We start from the raw sequence: 22,733 nt of genomic DNA on the forward strand, positions 1-22,733 counted from the left end.
AATCATATATCTTCTGTTGTGAGGTCTTGCCACATATTTGACCGATAGGTTCTTTTCATCCTAAAATTGAGAAAAAAAAGCAGATACATTTTCTGACCCAGTTTTGGCTTTCTTATTGTATAGAAACTACAGTGTCAATGTGAGCATAATACTTGCGGGGAGAGCTGTGACAGGTGCTGTCCTGGGTACCATCAGCAGCCCTGGAGGCCAGGAACCGTGTCCTCTGGCAATACATGTGAAGGTTAGTACATTTAGAATCTGAAGGTCAGTACCCTTATCCTCTTAATACGTTTAAGTTTGTGGTGGCTTAACAACTTTTATAGTTAGCAAATAACTTATTTTCTTAGAAATTTAAGTAGTTTACAAAGCTGAAGATTATCTCAAAATTTCAACTGTTGTGGCTAAATATATCTTTGTGGGTTTGCTATTTTATCTAAAAGTCCCCCTTCCCATATAGCTTATTATGCAGTGTTAATTTAATTTTACTTTTTACCATGGGATCTGCCAGGTTGTATATTCTGTATAGATTTGCATTTAATTTTTAAATAGGCAATATATTCACAAGATTCCTGCATCTAACAATGTGTAAAAGTATATAGTAAAAAGCATGACTTCCACTTCATCTCCCTCCTTTACACTTTTTATTATTTTTTAGTATGTCCTTCCTAAAGTTGTTATGCATACAAAGCATACATTAATATATCTCTGCAGCCAATACAGTTCTTACACAGAAGACCATGTACTATGCATGCCATTGTACATATCACTTTTTATATTTAACAATGTATCTTGAAATTCTTTCCACATTAGCAATTTGAAATGCTGTTTTTAAAAACAGTTGCACAGAGTTCCATTATACAAATGTAGTGTAATTTATTAAACAACCACCTATGGATGAGTATTTTAATGGTTGCCGGTCTCTTGTCCACACAAACAATGGTGCAGTGATTAACCCTGTACTTTTTCTGCAAAATATAATCCTAGGAGATACTTTGCTGGGTCAAATGGGTATGCACATTTATTCTTTTGTTATTAGTAGCTCATTCCAATTGTCCTCCATAGTATTACCTGTATCTTATTAGAATTATTTGTTCTAGGATTTTAATTTAGCCTAAAGTTATAGAACTCACTTAGGGAGGTTAAGCATTTTCTTCCTATAAGGCATGCTGTGTAAATAAACTATGTTAAAAAATATTCTTCTAGCATGTAATTGTCACAATAAAGCCAAAGATTGTTACTATGATGAAAGTGTGGCAAAGCAGAAGAAAAGCTTGGATACTGCTGGACAGTTCAGAGGAGGAGGGGTCTGCATAAATTGCTTGCAGAACACCATGGGAATCAACTGTGAAACCTGTATTGATGGATATTATAGACCACACAAAGTAAGAGTATTTCTTTGCCATAGCTGATCTTCATTATCTTCCCCAGGTGGAAAGGAGACTTTGCCAAGTCTTAACCTTTGTATTGGAGACTTTTGTAATATTTCATTTATATTCTTGTTACGCTGGTAGTGTTTTTATATATGTATTTCCTACTCTATCTGTCCTGCTTTCCTTGCTCAAAGTAGGATGTCAGTCATTGTTATTTAACTTGAATTCATTTGTAACCAGGTTATTTGTATATATTGGGCCCATTAGCTATGTAATCCTCAGTCCTAATACAAACTGTAGACATGAAAATTCAGCCATAACTAAACCAGCTGTCTCTTGCCTGTAGGAGGCGTTAATTGACTTGATATGCAGTTCTTACATGGGCCCTGTGGTGGTCTGGTTATAATGTGGCTCAGAGAGACAGGAGAGCGAGGGGGGCTGGTTAGCAGGGATAATGAAAAAGGATGGCACTTTGCTAATGGTACTAACTACTGTCACCATAAAAAAATGTTTGGGCTTCCTGGCTTGAGATCACCTTATCTTCCTGAAACCTACTCCCCACCCCCATGCACAAAATCATTGTAATAGTCCCATCTTGAGTAAAAAGCCAATACCTTCTTATTGATACTATTGTGAACATTGCTGTTATTTCCAGTAAGATAATCAGGGCAACCTCTGCCTTTCAGGTGTCTCCTTATGAGGATGAGCCTTGCCGTGCCTGTGACTGTGACCCTGTGGGGTCCCTCAGTTCTGTCTGTATTAAGGATGACCGCCATTCTGACCTACACAATGGTAAGTACTTGATTCATTTTTTGTGCTTGTAGTTGATTTTGTGTGTGTGTGGAATATTTGCACATACTGGAACTATTACCATTATGAAGGCAGTTGGTTCTTCATTGATTCTTTTGTTCACCAAACATGTATCAAGCACCTACTATGTGTCAGGCAGTTTTTGAGGACCGGAGAATATGTACCTAACAAGGTAGTCAAAGTCCCTGCTCACGGAAACACTAAACAAACAAGTTCATGGGTGATATAATACCAGGTCAAGAGGTATTGTCATGGACATAAAGCAAAATTAGGACTCATGAATGGAGGGTGATGGGGTAATGAGATGACAGTGTTGGGGTGATGCGATGACATTTGAGCAGATAATTGAGCACTGGATGAAAGAAGAAATGAGGCTCATTTTAAAGCCATGTGTGGAACACAGTAAATAGCATTGCTCTGCTTAGCTTTTAGAAGACATTTGGAGGGCTTTGGCATATATCATTTCACAGAGCAAGCAAGCCCTCTGGTTAACTTGGTAAATGTCAGAGTTCTTTCCATTTCAAAAACTGGCAAATTGACTTGCAAATATCAGAGTCTCCTGCATAGGTTGTGTCTGTTCAAAGACTCCTGTAGCCCCATCAAGTTCTCAGCCACTGGCAGTTAAAATGGATATCGACCATCAGGGATGCATAGGGCCCCCAGGAATGGGTAGGGTAAATTGCCCAACTGACTGGATTCTTACATGCAACTGATGAAGGGTTGATGATGATAATAGTAAAGATGATGGTAGTGATAGTGGTGGTAACATTTACCCTCAGTTGAGTTCATTTAAAAATATATATCATTTAAACTTTTCAACCATAGCAGATAGAAATTACTTACCCCACTTTATAGGCAAGGAAACTGTAGCTCAGAGCAGTTCAGAAACGTGGCCGAGAAGACACAGCCGGAAGGTTTCAGAGCTGACACTAAAAAAAAGATAGTACTTGCTGCTCTCTGCCACGTGCCTCTGTGCTTTTCTTTTACAAAACAGTTTTATAATTTATGATACAGTTCTCCCTTTTGAAGTCTATAATTCCTTATTTTGGTGTATTGGTGCAACCATCACCACAATCAGAGCTGAACATTTTCATCACCCCCTAAAGAAGCCTCTTACAAACCAGCTGTCACTTCTTACTTTCCTCCAGCCTCTTCTCCCAGCCCCTGACAATTATTAACCAGCTTTTTTTTTTGCATATTTACCTATTGTGAACATTCATAGAAATTGAACTATATATGTTGGTTTTTGGTGACTGGCTTCTTTCATTTAGTATGTTTTCACGGTCATCCATTTCACAGCATGTATCAGTATTTCATTCCTTTTAATTACCAAATAATATTTCATAGTATGGACATACCATGTTTTATATATCCATTTATCAGTTGATGAACATTTGATTTGCTTCTACTTTGGGGCTATTATGAATAATGTTACTAGGGACATTCATGTACAAGTGTTTTGCAGATGTATGTTTTTATTTTGTTGGGTGTTTACTTATGAGTGCAATTGCTGGATCCTGTGGTAACTCTATGCAAAACATTTTGAAGAAGTGTCAAAGGGTTTTCCAAAGTCACTGTACCATTTTTTATTCCCAGCTCCCTCCATGGGTTTCATCTCTGTTTTCTTTCTTTAAACAAGGAATCGGCAAACTATGGCCCATGGGCCAAATCCAGCACGCTGCCTGTTCTTTATGAATAGTTTTATTGGAATGGAGATATAGCCATTTGCCTGTGTATTCTCTATGGCTGTGTTTGAATAATAATGGCTGAGCTGAGACTGCAAATGAGGCTCTGAGGCCAAAAAGCCTAAAATAGACACTCTCTAACCCTTTACAGAAAACGTTTGCCAACCCCTGTCTGAAACTTCTTTTGCCTTCCTGTTGGGTCATTGCCAATGTTGTCTTTCTAGGGAAGTGGCCGGGTCAGTGCCCATGTAAGGAAGGCTATGCAGGAGAAAAATGTGATCACTGCCAACTTGGCTATAAGGATTACCCGAGCTGTGTCCCCTGTGGGTGCAACCCAGTAGGCAGTGCCAATGATGAGCCTTGTACAGGGCCCTGCCTTTGTAAGGTAAGTGGGAAGTTCAGAGACACTCCTGAGCATCCTTTGAGCTTCTCTGGAAAAGGAGTGTTTTTCATTGGCTCCAATGATTGGTTCTTGAGCAAAGTGGTAAGGTTTAAGCAGAACTCCCCTTGCCCCTTCTGAGATGCATTACAAGCCACACCCAGTCGGCTGTATTGTATATGCTTGGACTTACATGGGCATCTGGCTTGCTTTTTTTTGTACCTCTGGTAATGGTCATATATCCCAGAGGCATTTCTGTGGCTTCTTAGAGGACACTAAACACTGCATACCTTTATATTCCCACCTCCCTCTATGGGCCTCATCTGTGTTTTCTTTCTTAAACCAGGAGTTGGTAAACTATAGCCCATAGGCCAAATCCAACACACTGCCTGTTTGTGTGAATAAAGTTTTATTGGAACAGATCTGTGTCCATTTGCTTATGTATTTTCATTTTCTTTTCTTTTTTTTTTTTTTTGAGATGGACTCTGGCTCTGTCGCCCAGGCTGGAGGGCAGTGGCATGATCTCAGCTCACTGTAACCTCCGCGTCCTGGGTTCAAGTGATTTTTCTGCCTCAGCCTCACCAGTAGTTGGGACTACAGCCTGGCTAATTTTTTGTGTTTTTCATAGAGACGGAGTTTCACCATGTTGAACAGTATGGTCTTGGTCTCTTGGCCTTGTGATCCGCCCACCTTGGCCTCCCAAAATGCTGGGATTACAGGCGTGAGCCACCGTGCCCAGCCTGCTTATGTATTATCTATGACTGTGGTCAACCAATAGAGGCTCAGTTGAATAGTTGCCAAAGAGGTGCTATGGACCCCTGGCTTAATTCTGTGACATTCTTTTCCAGCTTTGTATTTGGAGAACCAGATTAACATTAAATTTCTAAGAATACCAATTAAAGGCAGATATGTTATTTTGAGTTTCTCTTTAAAAGGAGTTGAATAGTCATAAGAAATGCATTAATGTGAAGCCAGTGAGGGGTTTCATTTGGCCTTATAATGATAACAATTTTCTCATAATGCATAGGACATTCCATTGTACCTATGTGTGTATTCCCACCTGTGCAGTCTTAGGCACATATTGTATATGACTGGAAATAATCTTGAGCATTTATGAATAAGACAGAAAATTCTATAGCTCTCTTCAGATTTTGAAATGCTTGAAAGATTCGTGAAAATGGAAGATTTAAAATAAAACAAAACTATTTAAACAGAATGACCGAGTTCTAAGATCTTCAGCCTTGTTCTTGACTACAAAATCAAACGATAGATATTTCAAAATCTCTGTTCTGGAAATACTGACTTTATAAGGCCTCACCTTTACTTTGGACGTTTATTTACCTGTCTCTGTGGACCACTGCCTGTCTTGTTAATGTCATTTTATTCTCTCTGGACACATTGGTTTTGAAAGCTAATCTTTTACCCCAACTTACAGGAAAACGTCGAGGGGAAAGCCTGTGATCGCTGCAAGCCAGGATTCTATAACTTGAAGGACAAAAACCCCCAGGGCTGCTCCGAGTGCTTCTGCTTTGGCGTTTCTGATGTCTGCAGCAGCCTCTCTTGGCCTGTTGGGCAGGTGGGAGGCGCTATCTGTGTGGCGGGATTTAATGAGCAGGTCGTATTGCTCAAGCTCGCACGAGCTGTGTTAGGAGAAATGAGGATGACTTCCCCAGTGACACCACTCTCATCCCTTTGCAGTTACACCAACGTGGGTCAAAGGCAGCCCTCTGCCCCTCAAGTTTCTTTATTGGTCATGTGCTTACTCCCACACACATTTCTCTGTAGAAAAAACAGGATGATGTGGCACTGGAGAACATGTCATGTTTCAGTTTCTTCTGTGGGGAAATGGATTAGGTAGGGAGGTCAGATCTCACCACACCTGCCCCTGTTACTCTCAGGCCAGGAAGCACAGCGGGCCATGGGGCCAGAGACAGAGTTTCACCATGTTGAACAGGATGGTCTTGGTCTCTTGGCCTTGTGATCCGCCCACCGTGGCCTCCCAAAATGCTGGGATTACAGGCGTGAGCCACTGCTCACAGCCTGCTTATGTATCATCTATGACTGTGTTCAACCAACAGAGGCTCAGTTGAGTAGCTGCCAAACTACTCAGTTGAGTAGGGCCAAGGGAGTTTTCCAGCTCAAAGAGCCTAAGGAGTAGGAGGCCCTCCAGTGGCAAGGGTGGGAACAGCGGCAGGTGGTACAGGGTTTATGAATGCAGGCAAGTTGTTTTGGGAAGTTGGGGGATTCTGGGGTGATGGGCTCAGAAGGGGTGTTCAGTGGTGGCTAAAAGAAGTGGAGATGGTGTGATGGCTGCAGGCAAGGTAGGAGCTTCTCAGTAGGGACTTCCCACTGGTGACTGCTGTGGTCACCATACTGAGGGGAGTACCATCAACTTCTATGTAGGTGACACATTGGGACTATAAGATCTAGAGGTTATCTTTGTACATTTTTCAGCATTTGGGTAAAAAGCAGGAAGCAATGAAGAAGAGGGAGTCAGAATTAGCAACAGACATTTCGCTTACTGCATTTATGATGCTCTTTGCTGTTTTAAATCTAAAGTCTATACCCATGACCTTTACAGTTTTGCTCATTTATTTGCTTATACTGGGTCTGGATTTGGGATAGTGAGACTTGTTCTTTACTAGTGGAAGGGTCAAGGGTCATGACCCTGTTCAAGAGCCATTTGTTAATATCATCCCTAGAGAAGCTTTCTGGCCCATCTCTTCATTGTGAAAATATTACTGCTGCACTGGGTGAAATCTAAGGTAAGTTCTATTTCATACTTCAACATTCTTGATTTTTTCTTAAGGTGAACAATATGTCTGGGTGGCTGGTCACCGACTTGATCAGTCCCAGGAAGATCCCGTCTCAGCAAGATGTGCTGGGCGGACGCCACCAGGTCAACATCAACAACACCGCAGTCATGCAGAGGCTGGCGCCCAGGTACTACTGGGCGGCCCCCGAGGCCTACCTCGGAAATAAGGTGTGTGCGTCCCTGCAGGTAGTGACATCTCCAACAAAGATCTCAGGGAACACTGAGAAAGAACTTGTGCTGTTTGCACCATAGGTAGTCTTATAGAGCAACTGAGTGTCGGACAGCATTTCACAGCCTGTGCTTGCATCTGATGATATGCAGGTTTTCTAGCCTTATTAGACTTTATGTTGTATCTTCAAATAAGAACTTCTGCTCTTCTGGTCTGGTTCCCGAGCAGTGTGTGTGGTGAAGTCTCATTCCCATCTCTGAGATAAACTTCCTGGATCCCTGGACCACTTGTTGATGAAGTGTCCATCACATCCCGCTTGGTTTAGTTTGCCATAGGCTCAGCCAAGCGCTTCCAGGGCTTAGTGGAGGGCCTGGCCTACAGAAAACAGCTCAGGGAAGGTTCTAGCAGTGGAACTGCTGTGCTGCTCACTCACTTTCAGTATCGTGGCAGGCCGTGCTCATCTGAAGTTCACATTTAGGAACAGATGCAATAATTTCTGCTTTTGTTCAAGAAAATGCAAAATGGTGCTTCTGCAATGTGGACGTTGGTTTGTAGGGTTGAACCTTCCTTGCAATGATGTGTTCCGATATTCCCTTCCCAGGTATGCCACGACTCTCCAGATTCTGATTGATCTGAAATTTAATTTGAAATTCTCTAGAATCCATCTCAGTTACTGTAGCTCCCTGCTTGCCTTACTGGTTTTTTTTTTTTTTTTTTTTAAAGTGGTGGCACACTTGCATGCTCGTGTAGTCTTGTAGCTTGGAACACTTCTATTTAATTTGATGGTTATATTTTCATTTTAAAGCTTGTTTTATATATTTTTAAGGAGTATTTATTTTTGAAAATGTTTGGTTTTTTCCATCAAATTATAATCCTGCAACACCTGCTCTATTTATATGATTTTATCAGCAAAGTTCAATGATTTTTTTCTCTTGATACCACCTCTCCAATTTTATGGTGCAAAATTGGGTTCCAAATACTATATTGCTGTAACTTACCCATCATAAAGAAAAGCTTTATTTTATATTGAAGGACATCTTATCAGAAGAAATACCTTTAGTCCTTTCTCTAACTAGCAAATCAAACATGTTCTCTATTGTCCTACAGGGAGGATGCTGAAATAAAAATGTGGAGATTGTAGACGTTGGTCAAACTCCTCATCCCCTAAATTACTTAAGTGAAGTAAATCTCTATTGTGTGATTAACAAAAGTTTATAGTGATTTACCTTGTGGTCTCTAACAGAGAGCACATATTTTTCTTCTGTGCTTTCAAACAATGTCCTACATTTTGGTAATATTGATTAAACAAAACGTTTTTAAATATACTTGCCTTTCACTGCCTTTAATGTGAATTTCCTTGCCTGTCATGGCCATGGGGATAGCTGGCAGCCTGGTTGTTTGTAGATGGATCCCAGTGACCACTTCCTCTTACCTGATTGTTGCTGTAATTGTTTTCCCTTTCGTGTTCATTCCCGTGTAAACATTTCAGCTGACTGCATTTGGTGGATTCCTGAAATACACGGTGTCTTACGATATTCCAGTGGAGACGGTAGACAGTAACCTCCTGTCGCACACTGACGTCATCATTAAGGTGATTGCTTTTGCTTTGATTTTGCTATAGAGCTTAGGGCTTAGTGGGATGATAGTTTATGACTGAAAGTGACTAGGTGAGGCCATCCCAGCAAGGAGCTGGTGGCCAGGTGGCCATTCAGCAGAGCCTGGCCTTGTGTAGGGATGACTGAGACGGTGACTGTGAGAATCTGTCTTTGAGCCCATTTCTAGATTTGCCTCAGGACAGTACCTGCAGCTCTTCTCTTCAACCCCAGGGCGTACCCATCTTTTCACATTTAAAAAGGAAAGGGAGCTGGGTTTGGTGGCTTATGCTTATAATATAAATGCTTTGGGAGGTTGAGACAGGAGGATCATTAGAGTCCAGGAGTTTGAGACCAGTCTGGGCAACACAGTGAGACCTCCTCTTCCAAAAAATCTTAGCCAGGTACTGTGGCACGTACCTGTAATCCCAGGTACTCAGGAGGCTGAAGCAGGAGGTTGATTGAGTGCAGGAGTTCAAGGTTGTAGTGAGCTATGATCACACCACTGTATTCCAACCTGGGTGACAAAGAGCCTACATCTAAAAAAAAGAAATTAAAAAGGATACAAATTTTTGTTTTGACCTTGAATCTACTACTCTTTTAAGTCCCCTCTTCCCCATGCCACTTTGCCTCTCAGATGAATGGATTAGGCAGTGCTTGGCAGTAAAGGACAGTTGCCATTTTTGTCTTCAGCCTCTGCCCCCATTCCCACTTCCTCAGTTTCCATAAAAAGACCCAGCTCAGCCCCACTCAGGAGGGATCCCCATGTGGTAATGTCCCGGGTTCGGGGGCACGTTTGGGCAGAAACCACTCCAGGTTCTTGCCTCTCATGTCCTTTCACCTGGACCTATCTGCACTTCCATCTCCAGTCTGAACAATTGCAGATGCACACGGTAAATCACTGTCATTAACAGCAAGCTGATGAAAAGCTGGAGCTGTGTTTACACACTTTTTCTACTTCTGTACTTTAGTTAAAGATTAGAGGTGTCAGATGGGTTGCTTTGATAAAAGCTGTGGGCAACTGCATGACTTTATTTCTTTTTCAAGATCCCAGCAAAGTACAGAGCCTTTAAGTTTATTACCAGAATCCCTCTAAGAAGAATACAATGTAACACCTTTTCTCTGATAATTCTGGGCCAAGAGCTATACTCACCATTACATGTTCCCCACAAGACTATAGGCACCAATGAAACACCATGTTGCTGAATCCAAAATTTGATTTGATTTTTTATTTTATCATTAAATTAAATGACAGATATATTTTCTCGTTTTTAAATGTTAGGGGAATGGACTCACTTTAGGCACACAGGCTGAGGGTCTATCACTGCAACCCTATGAAGAGTACCTAAATGTGGTTGGAATTGTGCCTGAGAACTTCCGAGATTTTAACAGCAAAAGGCAGATTGATCGTGACCAGCTGATGACTGTCCTTGCCAATGTGACACATCTTTTGATCAGAGCCAACTACAATTCTGCAAAAATAGCTCTTTACAGGTATGTATTGAAAATGGAGGAAAAACTTATGGGGAAGGTACTTCAGTTTTATCCTTATTTATTAATATATATTTTAAGCTCAACATATTTTACATTCATCATATTAATGATACAGCTAAAGGAACTGGCTATCTTAAAAATCATTAAGTTTATAAATGTAATTTTATTGAAAACATAAGAACAATTGTCTACAGCAAGCGAATCTGGTAGAAAACAGACTTGGCATTAGGATCAGAAACGTTCAAAGGGGGTTTCTGGGGAATGCCCGATGAGTTAGCAATTGTCTGGACCATATTGCATGTTGCTCCTGGCTCTCACTGTCCTAATGGTAACAGCCTTAATTAATGGTCTTAGTTCTTTTTTTTATTTTGAGAGGGAGTCTTGCTCTGTCACCCAGGTTGGAGTACAGTGGCATGATCTCGGCTCACTGCAACCTCCACTTCCCAGATTCAAGCGATTCTCCTGCCTCAGCCCCCCAAGTAGCTGGGATTACAGGCGCCAGCCACCATGCCTGGTTAATTTTTGTATTTTTAGTAGAGATGGGGTTTCACCATGTTGGTCAGGCTGGTCTCGAACTCCTGACCTCAGGTGATCTGCCTGCCTCAGCCTCCCAAAGTTCTGGGATTACAGGCGTGAGCCACTGTGCCTGGCCATGGTCTTAGTTTTTGCACAGTCCATTTAAGTGAATGTATCCATCGTTGGTCACTTTATTACTTTGAGGAGGGCGATTTCTGGCAATGCTGTGCCAAGCATAAAATTGTATGCAGCTAGGCCAGGTGCAGTGGCTCATACCTGTAATCCCAGCACTTTGGGAGACCAAGGAAGGAGGATCACAAGGTCAGATGATCAAGATCATCTTGGCCAACATGGTGAAACTCTGTCTCTACTGGAAATACAGAAGTTACCTGGGCATGGTGGTGCGTGTCTGTAATCCCAGTTACTGGGGAGGCTGAGGCAGGAGAATCCCTTGAACCTGGGAGTCGGAGGTTGCAGTGAGCCAAGATCATACCACTGCATCCCAGCCTGGACACATAGCGAGACGTTGTCTCAAATCAAACAGTTAACCAGGCATGGTCAGGCATGCCAGTAGTCCCAGCTACTTGGGAGGCTGAGGCATGAGAATTGTTTGTACCTAGGAGGCAGAGGTTGCAGTGAGCTAAGGTCGTGCCACTGCACTCCAGTCAGGGTGTCACAGCAAGACTGTCTCAAAAAAAGAAAATAAAAAAATAGTTGTATGCACCTAACACAAGCATAGCATGACACATTTGAGGATAATCTTTGTATTTGTGATAATTGAATGGACTAATTTTTCTGAGGTGCTTCCACCTCAAATAAACAACACAGTAGTCTGTGGGCAACAGCACGACTCCGAAGGCATTTCCAGGGAATAATGATGGCTCCCTGAGAACATATTATTGTGAAAGACCTTTAGTTATTTACAAAAGTCACATCACCCTTTTATTGGATTTAAATCTTTCAGGAGCCCATATTCATTGAGGGGTGAGATGTGTTTGTGAGCATGTGAGTCACATAACAATCTGTTTGTAGGTTGGAGTCTGTCTCTTTGGACGTAGCCAGCCCTAATGCCATCGACCTGGCAGTGGCTGCTGAAGTGGAACACTGTGAATGTCCGCAAGGCTACACGGGGACCTCCTGTGAGGTGACACTTCTCCTCTCTTCTTTTTCCTTTCACTCCTTCCTAAGGGGAAAACAGTGCACTGAAGGTGATGTCACGGCAAACATTTGAAGTTTGGCTTTAGCAACTCAATGGTTGGCTCAGACTTTTTGGGGCAATAGAAATATTAGAAGTGGGCCGGGCGCAGTGGCTCAAGCCTGTAATCCCAGCGCTTTGGGAGGCCGAAGCGGGTGGATCATGAGGTCAAGAGATTGAGACCATCCTGGTCAACATGGTGAAACCCCGTCTCTACTAAAAATACAAAAAATTAGCTGGGCACGGTGGCGCGTGCCTGTAATCCCAGCTACTCAGGAAGCTGAGGCAGAATTGCCTGAACCCAGGAGGCGGAGGTTGTGGTGAGCCGAGATCGCGCCATTGCACTCCAGCCTGGGTAACGAGAGCGAAATTCTGTCTCAAAAAATAAAAAAAAAAAGAAGTATTAGAAGTCACATTGTTTTAAAAAATCAGATTCCTCCACCAGGGATGGGCTGGGGCACCAGGCAATAGTCTGACTTAGTGCTGCCCTCCTACCTTAGTCGACCGGAAACTTGGAATACCCGTGCCATTGACCATGTTTCTAAGGAGGATGGAACTTGATCGTATTTGAACATTTGAGGATCACCAGCATGTGACCTGGGCAGCTTTAGAGAAGCCAGGCCTACTTGGAGACCTTCTGTGGCCCCTGACTGGTTTACTTTGGTGGGCTCCACCTTCCATGTGAAATAAATGAAAATCCACCTACAGTCCTCGATAAATCTGTTGCTAAAAATACTTTGAAATTACTTGGACAAATGTATTGATACTAATACCATGACAAGAATAGACTGTAAGACTCATCGCCCAGCCATTAAGTGTGTGTGTGTGTATGTTTCTGCCTTTAAAAAGAAATAAGGAACTGGATTATGGTGATGGTTGCACAGCTCAGTAAGTTTTTTTTGCTACAAATCATTGAATTGTACACTTAAAATGGGAGAATTTTGTAGCATGTAAATGATACCTCAGTGAGGATGTTTGAGAAAAAAGAAAGACATTTCTGTACTCATAGGTAACTGAGCAGTTTGTTTATAATGTAGTGGAAGGAGGATAACCTGCCCTTCTCTTGCAGTCGTGCCTCTCTGGCTATTACCGAGTGGATGGAATACTCTTTGGAGGAATTTGTCAACCCTGTGAATGCCACCACCATGCAGCTGAGTGCGATGTGCACGGCGTTTGCATTGTGAGTCCCTCACTGAAGCTCAGGTGCCCTCTCCTCCCACTTCAGAGACGTTTGCTGTGTACAAGTGATTTTTTTTTATTAAAACGTGCTTCCTCCATGGAATAACCCTGGCCTCATAGACCCCGAAGAAAATTTACAGATCTAAGCTCATATCATGAAATGTTTCCTATGTGTTGTTTTTTTTTAAAGTTACTTTGGTAATAGTGGAAAAGGGATATAAAATTTCATTACAGTTTCTTTATTAGAACAATATAAAGTAATTGTATTTGCTGAGGCTATAAAGCAATAAAAAGGTAGAAAATGTTGTCCACATTAAATAAAAAGGATAGGATCTTTGAGATGGAAGTGCTATTAGTTATTTATTTGAGGCAGGGTCTTACTTCGTCACCCAGGCTGGAGTGCAGTGGCACCAACGCTGCTTACTGCAGTCCTGGACCTTCTGGGCTCAAGTGGTCCCCTTGCCTCAGCCCTCTAAGCAGCTGAGGCCACAGGCAATGCTGGTATTTTTTTTTATCATGATATTACATAACACACCTTAGAAGATGAATAAAATATAATCATACTCACTTATATACCATGCTTTTTGGTTAGTTGGGATAAATTCATGAAACAGGTACCTCTTTTACGCAATATGTGTTGAAACAGGGCTTAAGAAATAGGTAGTTAATCTTGAGGATGAACTATGGGGCAGGTATGGGGCAGGACTTGTTTTTTAACTTCAATCAGGAATTCTTCTAAACTGTATGCTTTGAAGCCAGGCCACACTCTGGGGTCTCATGGATTCGATCCTCAGAGGTGGAGTGACTACATATGCTAATCAGCTGTACCCTTGTCACCTGGAAGGGATATGTTTGTGTTTTTTCCAAAAGGAATTAACTGAGAGTTAGAAAAGTCACAGAGTTAGAAAAACTTAATTACCAGATCCAAGGAGAAGATCTCAGAATGATGCCCAGGATGGCTTATTATATCTAGATTAATTTTTCTTTATTCTGTAAGTAAAGTTTTCATTTTGCCCTTTATTCTGTAAGCAAAGCTTCTGTAGGAATTGCGCGAAGGGGTGGTTTTCAGGCAGACTCAGTCCCTCCAGGATTGCTTTCCTCAGGAGCACAGCTGCCAACCGCTTAATGAGGTGGTTGCTTTTTTTCACCTCCTTTCCTTTGCCATTTGGGTTTGCAAGGCCTCCTGCCAGCATTTGGGGTGGGGTGGGGTTGGGGGACAGCAGGCTGTGGTCTCTCATGCATCCATTAATATATGTTTACAAAAATATATACTGATAGTGAAAATGCTGAATAGCAACTGGCCTTAAAGCTTTAATTATAATAAATAATAATTTTGTAGCTTTAAACATGTTCTGGAAATAATTTTAGACTTCCAAAGAGCTATGAAAGAGTTACAAAAGTACAGCGGGTTCTGGGGTAACCTTCTGCCAGTATCCCCTAATGCTGCCATCTTGCATAGCCAGGGTGTAGTTATCAAAATGAAGAAGGGGCACAATGGGAATTACTAAACTCCACTCCACTTTCTGATGTCATCAGTTTTCCACTCATGCTCCTTTCTTTTACTAGGATCAAACCCAGGATGCCATAACATTCAATGACCTTGTCTCCTTAGTCTCTTCTCCTCTGAGACAACTAGTTTCTCAGCTTCCTTGTCCTTCATGACTATGGCACTTTCGAAGAGCACTGGTCATTCTGTGGAATGTCCCTCAGCCAGGGCTTATCTGATGCTTTCCTATGACTAGGTTGAGGTTATGCATTGTTGGCCAGAAGACATGGAGGTGCTGTGCCCTCTCATTGCAACCAGAGGGATATGATATCATTGTGTCTTCTTCCTGGGGCTGTGAATGTGGGTCACTTGAATTAGGTGATCTGCCAGGTTTTTCCACTCTAAAAATAATATTTTCCCAATGTTTAACAACTAATGTTTCAGAGGGGCAAAAATAAAAAAAAATTCTATTAGAATTTAAGGAAATACAAAAAATGCAGTAGCATGATTTATCTGTTTCATCTAACTTTGCCTTTTTTCTAATCAATTGTTAAAAGAAGCCATTAATTCTTTCTTTTATGTATCGGTTCATAGCCCTGGGCCTTGCATATAGATATCCAGCTTCCAGGAGTTGATTGTTTATTTACAGTTCATTAGAGACAAGGTTCCAGTTTCTCTTAGAGCCCCTGTTTTCTCTTTGCGCTCTCTCTGCCCTTTGTTAGAAGGAGAACCCTGTTTCTTTTCCTTGCAGCTTGGCATGAGATAGAAAAGAGAGTGGCATCATGGGAAACTGAGCATGTCTTGGGCCCTCATGTCTTTCTTTCTTCAATCGAGAGATGTTTTTCCTCCTCAAGGAGGGAAACAGTCTTTTTCCTTCACATACCAGATCCACTGACGAGGACAGTCAGGTAAAGGGCTGGTGGCACACACCTGAAAACATGCTGAAACAGACCCTCAGCAGAACTAGATATTAGTTTCCCTGAAGAGAAGGAGCACAATCTGACTCCTTTGTCAAAGAAAACAGACCATACACATCTCCCAAATGAGCATTATCGAATATTTAAAAATGAAATTGCAGTTATTGTGCAGAATACTTTTAGCTCAACCATGTAACCGTTTACTGAGAACAGTTGCATCTTTTTTTTTTTTTTGAGACAGAGTTTCACTCTTGTCTCCCAGGCTGGAGTGTAGTAGCACGATATGGGCTCACTGCAACCTCTACCTCTCAGGTTCAAGTGATTCTCCTGCCTCAGCCTCCTGAGTAGCTGGGATTACAGCATCCACCACCATGCCTGGCTATTTTTTTTTTTGTATTTTTAGTTGAGTCGGGGTTTCACCATGTTGGGCAGGCTGGTCTCGAACTCCTGACCTCAGGTGGTCCACCTGCCTCTGCCTCCCAGAGTGCTGGGATTACAAGTGTGAGCCACTGTGCCCAGCAACATCTTTAATTAATTTGGATTCATTATCAAAATCAAGGTCCTAATAAGGATGGGAAGGAAAAACATCTAAGACCCTGTTGTCTGAGGACCAGCAATGGGGGCATCGCCTGGGCACTTGCTAGAAGTGCAGAAACTCAGGCCCCATCTCAGACCCCCCCCAAATCAGAATCTACAGGTAACCTGTAGATTTGCATTCCAGTTTAGATGCTCTGGTCTAGGGTAACCCTGAGTAAAACTGGTGAAGCCCTGGAGTAAAATGGATGTAATACAAATGCTTACAATTCCAAATTAAATGTAATAGAAGGGAAAACTTGAATCAGCCTGAGCAATGACAGAAATGTATATGGTTTATAAACTGAAAATACTATTTAAATTGCTAGATGAAAACGGACCAATAAAAGTCTGTAAAATGAGTGGCTCTAAGAGTAGGGGACAAGGGAAAGTGCACCCCAAGAGGAGCAGTCGCACAGGTGTGCAGAGCAGCCCCGCTACTCTGGAGCCTGTCACTGCCCCGGGCGTCAGTGCTGCCTGGTCCTGGCCCCAGTGCCCACCTCCCCTCCCCTGCCCTTTGCTCCTGCGCACCTCCTGTCCACCGGGTTCAGCACAACGGCACTTGCTTTCAAAATGTTTTAAGTGAGGGGGAACGTTTTTCATATTTTTTCATGTATGTACCATTTCCAATGCTCTTCTTTCACTGGTACAAATCCATGCTTTCATCTGGTAGGTACCACCTTTCTGCAGACTGGGTTGTTAGCCTTTCTCTAGGGCAGATCTGCTGGTTGACAGATTCTCTTAATGCTCCTTTATCTGAAAAAGGCTTTATTCTGCCTTCAATTTTGAAATTGATTTTTGCAGATTTCTCTTTCAGTTCTTTAAAATTGTTCCGTTAGCCGTGGCTTACATGGCTTCAGTTGAGAAGCTGGTGGTCATCTGTGTATTTCTGTGTGTTATGCTGTCTTTTTTCCCTGCCTGCTGTTAAGATGGTCTCTGTGCCCCTGGGTTTGAACACTGACTGTGTGTTGGTGTGGATTTCTTTATGCTGGGATTTATTGAGCTTCTGGAATTTGTGAGTTTGTAGCTAACAAGTTACAAAAATTTTTAAATATCTTTTCACCTTCCAGTTCCAATCTAATTGCACGTGACATTGATCCAGAGATGATGGAGGCTGGGTTCTTTTAAGTTGTTTTTTCCTTGAATTTGAGTTTCTGTTGTTTTCAAATTCACTGGTCTCTTCTCCTAGGATGTTGACTCTAATGTGATGCCCACCTATTCAGAACTTTGTTTTGGATATGGTAGCTTCTAGCTCTAGAAGTTCCACTTGGTCCTACTTTATATCTTGCATTTCTCTTTTCAAAGTGTTTATGTTTCCTTCAAGACTTTGAGCATGTTTATAATAGCTCTTTTGTTTTTCTTTTGAGACAGAGTCTTGCTCTGTCGCCCCGGCTGGAGTGCAATGGTGTGATCTCGGCTCACTGCAACCTCTGCCTCCTGGGTTCAAGCAATCCTCCTATCTCAGCCTCCCAAGTAGCTGGGATTACAGGTGCCCACCACCATGCCTGGCTAATTTTTGTGTTTTCAGTAGAGACAGGTTTCTCCATGTTGGCCAGGCTGGTCTGGAACTCCTGACCTCAGGTTATCCATCTGCCTCAGCCTCCCAAAGTGCTGGGATTACAGGTGTGAACCACCACGCCTGGCCTATAATAGCATTTTAAATGCCTGCCAATTCCATCGTCTCTGTGATTTCTGGATATGTTTCTAATGGCTGTTTGTTTCTTTTTTTCCTGATTATGGATTTCTTTTTTTTTTTTTTTTTTTTTTGCTTCTCATGTCCAGTAGTTTTGATCCTCCATTTTAAAAAAGAAAACCTCTTTATTTTGAAATAATTTAAAATTTACACACAATTTTTAAGAATAAGAATGGTAGGTAGAACACCTGCCATTTATCTAGACTGCCCTCTTGTTACCATTTTCCCCTTTGCCTTCTTAATATCATTATCTGTCTACCTATCTAATTACAGTATGCTTTTCTAAACTGCTTGACAATAAGCTGCATAGACAATGGCCATTTCAGTGTGCATATCATGAGAATAGGCTCTTCTCTTATATAACCACAGGACACTTATCAACTTAAGTAAATTTAACACTGATACTCTGCTTTTTCTAAGCTACCACCTGCTTCTCAGTTTTGTCAGTTGACCCAATTATGGTCTGTATAGCATTCTTCCCTCCAGCACAGGACCCCGGCTAGGATCAGGTATCGAATTTTATCATCATATCTCTTAGGCTCTTTAATAGGAAATGTTTCTACTGCCTTTTTTTTTTTGTATTTTATGCTATTGGCATCTTGAAGAATATAATCATTAAAAAAAAAACTCTAACGTCCTTGGTTCTGGGCTCTTCTTTTGTTTCTCATGGATGATTCAGGCTAGAATACTTGGTCAAGGATGAGTCTCTCAGAGCGCTGCCAATGGGGGTCCCTGTGTCTGTCTGGCCCTCACTGGTGATGTTAATTCTGATTATACAGGCAAGGTGTTGGTCAATTTCTCCACTAAGTATGAACTATTCTTTCCTTCTGTAAGAAAAAAACAACTGGAGGCAGAGACTGTAAGACCACGTGCACATCCCACTCTTCATCAGAATTTCCGCTTAGAGGGAACAGTCAAGACTGTCTGGCCGAAGCAGCACTTGCTGTCATGTTTGCAAAGACTTGACCCTCCACCTCCACCCGTCATGCTCACCAGTCAGAGAGAAAGTGCTCGGGTTTCTCATTTATGCAAATGACACTTGCTGATATTAATCTGAAAACGGGAGACCTTCCTCATACAGCTTAGAGTTTGGTGACTGGTTTTAGCATTTTGTTTTTCTTTTCCACTTGGACTTCAAGTTGCTTGTAGATAAATCTGAAAATCCTTTAAGACAATCTGAGCTGATTCTTCTGGTGCATGTTCCTAGGCATGTGCGCACAACACCACCGGCGACCACTGTGAGCGGTGCTTGCCCGGCTTCTACGGGGAGCCTTCCCGAGGGACCCCTGGGGACTGCCAGCCCTGCGCCTGCCCTCTCACCATGGCCACCAACAAGTAAGCCTCGGACCTCATCAGCAGTTCCTGCCGGCATGGCCAGGATTCCCACCCATATGCCCACTAATGTCTTCAGAGAAAGACTTTGTGTGTAATAAGTATGTAAATTTTGCCCAGTAGCAATGGATTTGGGTTAAAGACAGAGGGGTGGATTATTTTCTTGTAAACAAAAGTTTGGCATATTAAAGTAGGCAAGAAAAGATGTGTGCCAGCAAGGACATATGTACGCTGTTTTCCTTAGTTCTTCTTGATTATCCACTGGGCTAGGAGGTAGAGCGGATACAGAGAGGAGTAAAACACTGTCCCTCGACTTAGGGAGTTTTTGATCTAATGCCCAAAATATGTACATATGAGGCTAAACAAGAATAGTCTGAATCCATTCATTGATTCAACAGGTATTTATGGAGTGCCTACTGTGTCCTGGGTTTACAGCAGGTGTTCTGAATTGCAAGCTGTTCTCACCTGGCTGTGGGCCCGGGGACTCAGTGTGTTCCTGCCTGTAGTGAGGCCTGTCCACCAAATGGGGGGTGGAGGGAGAGCAGTGTCCAGCCTACTTTGGTGGGTGAAGGAGACTCTTATCTCAGACTTGCAGGAGAAGGAATTCCACAGGCAGCATAGACGGGTATTCCAGGCAGATGGAGCTGGGCGTGCCATGGCATGGCAGCAGGAACAGGCACTGCCCGTTTGAAGAATTGCAGCAGGCCATGGAACAGAAGGCATGGAGGCGGGTGGAAGGAGAGGCAAGGCCTTGTCCTCATGCTGGGACAGGTGTGCCCCACAGGCCAGCAGCTTAAAAGACTCTTTGTCTCTCGCTGGTTTAACCTTTAGAATTCTTCCTCCACCTACTCTCAAAGAATTCCCCCAGGGATTTATATTTGAAATTCCAGTATATGAAAAGGATGCAATCAGGGTTACTTGCGATGAAACTGGGGTGGATACTGTCATCCACCCTACACAGGATCTTTGGGGCTTAAGAATAGGGTCTGAAGGGGCTTCAGTCAGCAGGGGGTCTCTAGAGAGCTGCAAGAGCCTCCTGACCATGTTGGGTTTGGGCAAGCTCACTTTTGCCCTGGTATGAGCAGGGCTCTGAGGCGGGGAACCCAGCATCCCAGGAGCACTCAAACAGCCCTCCTGGAGGAAGCATCAGCTGGGTTGGGCACTGGGGCTAAGCTGGATTAACCCAGGCAGAGGGTGGGAGAAGCAGACCTGCTGTGGGCTGAGAACAACAGGAGGAGGGAGGAGGGAGGGAGGAGGGAGTGTCGGTGCCCGGATCATGGGACCAGGAGTTGGTGAGGGGTGGAGGCTCACAAAGTGGGCTGGGTGACCAGAGGCTCCGGGTTCCAAGCCAAGCAGGTCTCATTGAAAGTTAGTAAGCACAGGAGTGGTAGAAACTAAGTAGTTTAAATATTTAGAAATTCAGCTTCATTCACTGGAAGAATTTGTTCATTTCTAATGTTTTGACAGTTTCAGCCCCACCTGCCACCTCAATGATGGCGACGAAGTGGTCTGCGACCAGTGTGCTCCGGGCTACTCAGGAGCTTGGTGTGAGAGGTATTGTGCATCCACTGGCTTCAAAACACTGCACTCACGTTTTCAAAACTGAATACAAATTCTATGTATCTATTTTTAAATGCATTGTTAAGTGTGGTTTTTGAGTTTTGATGCGTAATTGTTATTTCATAGAATCATTGAGAACAATCAGTATTTCATGTTTTTAAATTAATATTAAATGTTGCTGGGAATTTTTAAAGACCGGTACTCTTTTCCCTGGCTAATCTGACTTTCTCATCAAGAACAATAGGCTGGGACATGGTGCCCCATGCCTGTAATCCCAGCACTTTGAGAGGCCAGGTGGGCGGATCACCTGAGGTCAGGAGTTCGAGACCAGCCTGACTAACATGGTGAAACCTGGTTTCTACAAAAATACCAAAAAAAGAAAACATATTAGCCAGGCATGATGACAGGTGCCTGTAATCCCAGCTACTTGGGAGGCTGAGACAGGAGAATCACTTGAACCCAGGAGGTGGAGTTTGCAGTGAGTGGAGATCCCACCGTCGCACTCCAGCCTGGGAGAGAGTGAGACTCCGTCTCAACAAACAAACAAACAAACAAACAAACAAAAAACAATAGGAAGCAGCAAGGAGTCAGTATCTGTAGTTGACATATTTGAATATTCCATTGCTCCTGGCTGTTCTGGAGATGGCAGGTGGTTTGGTTTAGTAGCAGTATTCTGGCTCCTGAAAGCCAGTGCTGGCTTTCCCACATGTGAATCTCACTGCCCAGCTCTGGCTGAGCCTGGAGGAGGCTGTGTGGCACCCGGAGTGGTCAGGGGTGGGTCGGAGTTGGCCCTGGACATGGGTGCGCGTCCACAGGATTTATGACTCATTTTGGACACTCCCCCTTCATCACGATGGGTAAATGCCCGAGTGTGAAGTCATATCCCTTTCACAGCAAATCTCAGGGAAGAGTTAGCCTGATTTATTAGCCATTCAGGGAGTCCCTGGATAGTGTGGTAAGGCCTTAAGTAATTGCATTTGTCTGATCCCGCTTTCAATCTTTGATACAGATGTGCAGACGGTTACTATGGAAACCCGACAGCGCCTGGCAAATCTTGTGTTCCCTGTGACTGCAGCGGCAATGTGGACCCTAAGGAGGCTGGTCACTGTGACTCAGTCACCGGGGAGTGCCTGAAGTGCCTGGGGAACACAGACGGCGCCCACTGTGAACGGTGTGCTGACGGGTTCTTCGGGGACGCTGTGACAGCCAAGAACTGCCGTGGTGAGTGCGCCAGTGTGAAGTCAGATTGGCTGTTTAGCACCATAGGAAGTCTTCAACCATCTACTTGCCTGTGTCGAACAGAGCCCAGCTTAGGAGGTCTCACTCTCTTGAGGGGTTACTTGGGTTAACACTGGGTCTCTGATCAAATACAGACCCGAGCCCCAGTTCCTCCCTAGATACCCTCTGCTGAGTTTGGTTAGTCACCACCCATAGGGGTCAGTGGCCTGGAAAGGCGCAGCCTGTTTTTCCAGCGGCCAGTATGACTTGACAGAGTTCTTGTTCTGCTCCCGGTGACTGAAATGAAAGTGGGGAAGCTCAGAGCCTGTTACATTCGTAAGGGAGATGCTTCAGGGGTTGCATGAGGCAGATGGGATTCCAAGATGAAGGGTGCGAAATGGTAAGACTGTAACCCTGGAAACCGAGTAAAGCACCCTCTGACGCATCTTAGCCTTCTGCACTGAAACTACCTGACCCCCATGTTGTTCTGCTGAATTTGAGCCTTGAAATTACGGATCATGGAGAAAACTAGATTCTCCGATACTGCAGATGACCTGGCCAGAGGGATGATTCAGCCTTCAGATATTGAAGGAGTGAATGAACAATAGTGGCAATTGTAAATTATTTTGAGTGTTTCATATAAATGCCAAATTCATACTATGATATTACAATGTAGGGACACAAGAGGGCACCAGTGATACGGAAAACGTCCTTTTCTGAGGCACAGGTGGAGAGACCGGAAATGTTTTA

The 22,733-nt window shown here is 43.2% G+C and overlaps 1 protein-coding gene across 3 annotated transcripts in view; it reads left to right on the plus strand.

The window, feature by feature from the left end:
• LAMA1 (laminin subunit alpha 1) overlaps window positions 1-22,733 on the plus strand; it is a 177,656-nt gene that overhangs the window by 72,722 nt on the left and 82,201 nt on the right. For all 3 annotated transcript variants that reach the window (XM_008979513.5, XM_035270592.3, XM_035270593.3), the window contains exons 7-19: window positions 124-241; window positions 1,204-1,382; window positions 2,057-2,162; window positions 4,090-4,250; window positions 5,680-5,820; window positions 7,054-7,227; window positions 8,718-8,819; window positions 10,103-10,314; window positions 11,863-11,974; window positions 13,095-13,205; window positions 19,081-19,208; window positions 20,673-20,759; window positions 21,775-21,986. In XM_008979513.5, coding sequence (XP_008977761.4) covers window positions 124-241; window positions 1,204-1,382; window positions 2,057-2,162; window positions 4,090-4,250; window positions 5,680-5,820; window positions 7,054-7,227; window positions 8,718-8,819; window positions 10,103-10,314; window positions 11,863-11,974; window positions 13,095-13,205; window positions 19,081-19,208; window positions 20,673-20,759; window positions 21,775-21,986 — 1,843 coding nt within the window. The remainder of the gene's footprint in view (window positions 1-123; window positions 242-1,203; window positions 1,383-2,056; window positions 2,163-4,089; window positions 4,251-5,679; window positions 5,821-7,053; window positions 7,228-8,717; window positions 8,820-10,102; window positions 10,315-11,862; window positions 11,975-13,094; window positions 13,206-19,080; window positions 19,209-20,672; window positions 20,760-21,774; window positions 21,987-22,733) is intronic.

The sequence above is a fragment of the Callithrix jacchus genome, chromosome 13 (genome assembly GCF_049354715.1).
Source record: "Callithrix jacchus isolate 240 chromosome 13, calJac240_pri, whole genome shotgun sequence".
Taxonomy (NCBI): Eukaryota; Metazoa; Chordata; class Mammalia; order Primates; family Cebidae; genus Callithrix; species Callithrix jacchus.